General features: G+C 41.9%; 1 protein-coding gene across 1 annotated transcript in view; it reads right to left on the bottom strand.

The window, feature by feature from the left end:
* Positions 1-2,400: 2,400 nt before the first annotated feature.
* LOC109970150 (piggyBac transposable element-derived protein 4-like) overlaps positions 2,401-3,658 on the bottom strand; it is an 11,830-nt gene continuing 10,572 nt past the window's right edge. Inside the window, 3 exon segments of the mRNA XM_020617526.1 lie at positions 2,401-2,570; positions 3,169-3,447; positions 3,568-3,652. Of these exon segments, the coding sequence (XP_020473182.1) occupies positions 2,401-2,570; positions 3,169-3,447; positions 3,568-3,652 (534 nt within the window).

Below are 3,658 nucleotides of genomic sequence, written 5' to 3'. Positions count from 1 at the left end.
AAGCAAAGACTTAATTTAAAGTCGGATCATCTGCTGGCCACATCTTACCACACTTTTCAATATTTAGTAGCTATATATGATGTAATTTTGTTATGTTTTATGAGGCATAAGCATTTGAATGCAGCTTTGATAAATGTGCATCTAGAGAGCTGAAATCATGTTTTTTAAAGGTAAAATATATTTCTTAGTTTTAGTCATATTCCAAAAGAAATTGGGCGTTGGGGTGTGTCAGTCTCTGTTTGTTTGGCTGTGTTCCATTTGGCTATGTTAGAATGTTGCTTGTTACATAGCAGCAAGGGTGTGGAAACTCTCCTGAATGGAGCAGGCAGCAGAAGGTACCGATAGGAGATTGATCTTCATCATCTGATAATGTTAAAATAGGCTGTACTTTCATATTAAGGGAACATGATGTCTCTCCTTTTGAACACAAAGAGAACAGTCTACATCACTGATGGAGATACTACCCCAAATACCAGGGCACCATATTAATATCAGGTGTGATTTTATCAGTTTTTCATGTTATTCAACCATGATTTTACACAATCTAGGTCAAAGAATGAACTGTCAAGTTCAGCAAGATTCAGATTTCCTATCTGCAGAGGTTCTGATTCATAATCAAATGTTGTGGGCTAGGATATGGTGCTCACATTTTCTGACCGAAAAGATGCTGCTCTTCACCGTTCAGTTAGATTCCACATGATATTTTGTTGATGTGTCACAGTTTATCCGGTAGCTTCAGGTAGGCACAAGCAACATGCACCATTTCATGTGCTGGATTTAAATGGAACAGAAGCCACACCCATCTGGCACAAACTGGTATCTTTGGTACCATGCCAGTTGGTACCATGCCACCAACTTCTAGTGTTTTTAAAATGATAAAGTTCCAAACCATATGCCTTCGCCAGACACTGCATGTTAATTTCTGTCTCCATGGTTGGTGGCAGTAATGTGCCATTTCCTTGTTTGACAACTGCCGTAAAACATCAAGAAGAAGACCATGAAGACGGCAGATGGGCTACAATACAACAAATGTTGCCATGTTGCCATGTTGCAATTTTACAGTTGTTATTACAGTGGATCAATGTAGCTATTGTACACTATGCTGTGAGATCGGGCTCCGTGCTGACAATGGCTGCAGCCAGAGGCATTATGTTTTTGGGTTCCATTTGACCCATTCTTGTGAACATGATATCTCAGGACCGCCTTGAGGGAATATCTTCAAATTTGGCACAAGTATTCACTTGGACACAGGGATGAAACTGATTAGAGTTTAGTGGCCAAAGGTCAAGGTCACTGTTACCTCGTGTTTGGCTCATTCTTGTGAATGTAATATGTCAGGAACACCTTAAGTGAGTTTTTTTTTTTTTTCAAATTTGGCACAAATGTCCACATCTCACATATAAACTGATTAGATTTTGGTGGTCAAAGGTCAAGGTCAATGACCTCACATCTGTGCTATTCCTGTGAGGTTGACTGGCTAGCGGAGGCATACCATTGCAAAGCAGTCATTCTAGTTTAACTCATTGTTTTGGTTTTCTGCTCTGTTTAGGTTCACTGTCACTGCTTATCTTCATTTGTAGCAGACAGCTGTTTTTCAAGTATAGCACTGAATGCTAGAAGTGGACATCTGGTTCTGTGATTTACTATGTTTTTATATCAGCCCTTTCATACAACTATATCCTTTTCAGGAATTTTATATAGAAGCTTAACAGAGCTACAGCAAAGCAACAAGCAATAAAATATAAACCTTAAAATCATCAATAATTGTCTTGATTTGCTTACAATCTAAATAAATCAACAACTACTATTTCTAGATATAAATCTAAAATTATCATATGTATTAAAAATATTATAGTTGGTGCTGAGCTCTCAATCTGAACAACAAAGATTTTTCTCACACAATCTGGCTCTCAGCTGGTAGGGTGGTGGCAGGTTGGGCAATCATTTGTTCCTCTTTTTCCTTTTTGCCATGATTCAAGCTTTTCACAAGGAAAAACTTTAATAGAAAAATTAAAACTCATCAAGAAAATCTCATTCTCTTCTGGTTCAATTTTGACAGAGAATTATAGGATATTTTCAGATAAACCATGTTCTTTGTTAAATCCTCAGTAACTCAGGAAACCATAAAGACATGGAAATGTCAAAAATGGTTTTCTTTTCAAGCCATCTTTCCTCACCAGGCCGGGTGGCTTGTGGCATTCTGTTAAAATTCTTCATTTTTTCTTCAATCATCTTTTAAGCAAGAATTCAGTTTTCCTGATGAACTGTGGGGCTCCACCACAGCTCCATCGTCCCACGTTGACATCCATTCCTCCCTCACAGGCTGGAACCTCCTGCGGGGGAACACCAACAGAAAGGTGCTCTTTCTCCCTCGTCGACATCCATCTCATCCTCACAAGCTCAGTGCCTGTAGGGGAAGCCCATGGAAAGGGGCTCTTTCTCCTCACCGACATCCATTTCACACCCACAGAAAGGGGCTCTCTCTCCCTCGGCGACATCCGTCTCCCCCTCACAGGACAGGTGCCAGCGGGGTGCTCTTCCCGGACTGCCTCTCTGCAGTCCTCGGTCTCCTGAAAGTCAGACGGTCATCCGGACAGAGCCTCTAGCTCATGGGTGGCCAACCAGTCAGAGACCAAGAGCCACATTTTTTACTGTGTTACTGCAAAGAGCCACATCATACACATGGGCACACATGAACATCACCCACCCCTTCCTCTCACACACACTGCTCAGCCAGATTTATTGTAAATGTCACACACCAACATGATAATGACAGAAATTGACTCCTACAGTACTAAGACCACAGGCCAGTCATTTTCAACAATGAACATTGTGTGCACTGTCTCACACACACAAACTCTCAGTTCAACCTAGTCCACAAACAAAAATAAAATAATTTACAATAGTGTTTTTCTTTTACTATGCATGTTGCTTGGTGGGACTTCTGGCATTCCTTGCCTTGAACAATCCTCTTCAAATCTGTCTTGTATTCCGTTGTTGCCACTCAAAGCAATTCTTTCACATGGGTGTCAGTCAGAACAGATCGATGCTTTGATTTCACGTGTTTCAGGGTAGAAAACACAGACTCGCAGACGTATGTTGACCCAAACATTGACAGTATCTTAAGCGAAGCCCATTTGACATTGGGATATTTTTCCATTGGCACACTTTTCCAGAACTCAATGGTCCCTTCCCTTAAAGCAGGTTTCAGTTGGTCCTCCTCACAAAGATCGGTCATCTCCGACTCAGCCGCAGCCTCATCTGTGACCAGCGGGGCTTTCAAACAGTCCGTCTCCGCATTAAATGGGTCGACGAGGAACGTAATCTGTGGCCTTTTCAGTTGTAGATCACGGAACCGGGTCACAAAGCTTTCGTGCAGGTTTTCAACCAGTGTTGCATATCTGGCTCTTTGCTTATTCAGGGCGGCGCTGGTGACTTGCCCGCTGGCTTTTAGCAGAGTGGGAAAATGCGTTAAATCTCCCTTTTGAATATGCGCCTTGAACAGCTTCAGTTTGTTGACAAACGCAAACACACTTTGCACCAGGTCAGGCAGCATTTTTAACTTACCCTGCAGGGTCAGGTTCAGTCTGTCCAAGTGACACAGCATGTCGACCAAAAAGGCCAGATCCATAATCCACTTGAGGTCCGAGAGCTCGGG

The sequence above is a fragment of the Monopterus albus genome, unplaced genomic scaffold, assembly GCF_001952655.1.
Source record: "Monopterus albus unplaced genomic scaffold, M_albus_1.0 scaffold191.1, whole genome shotgun sequence".
Taxonomy (NCBI): Eukaryota; Metazoa; Chordata; class Actinopteri; order Synbranchiformes; family Synbranchidae; genus Monopterus; species Monopterus albus.
The sequence above is the reverse complement of the archived record's forward strand: the minus strand, read 5'-3'. Positions and strand labels throughout refer to the sequence as shown.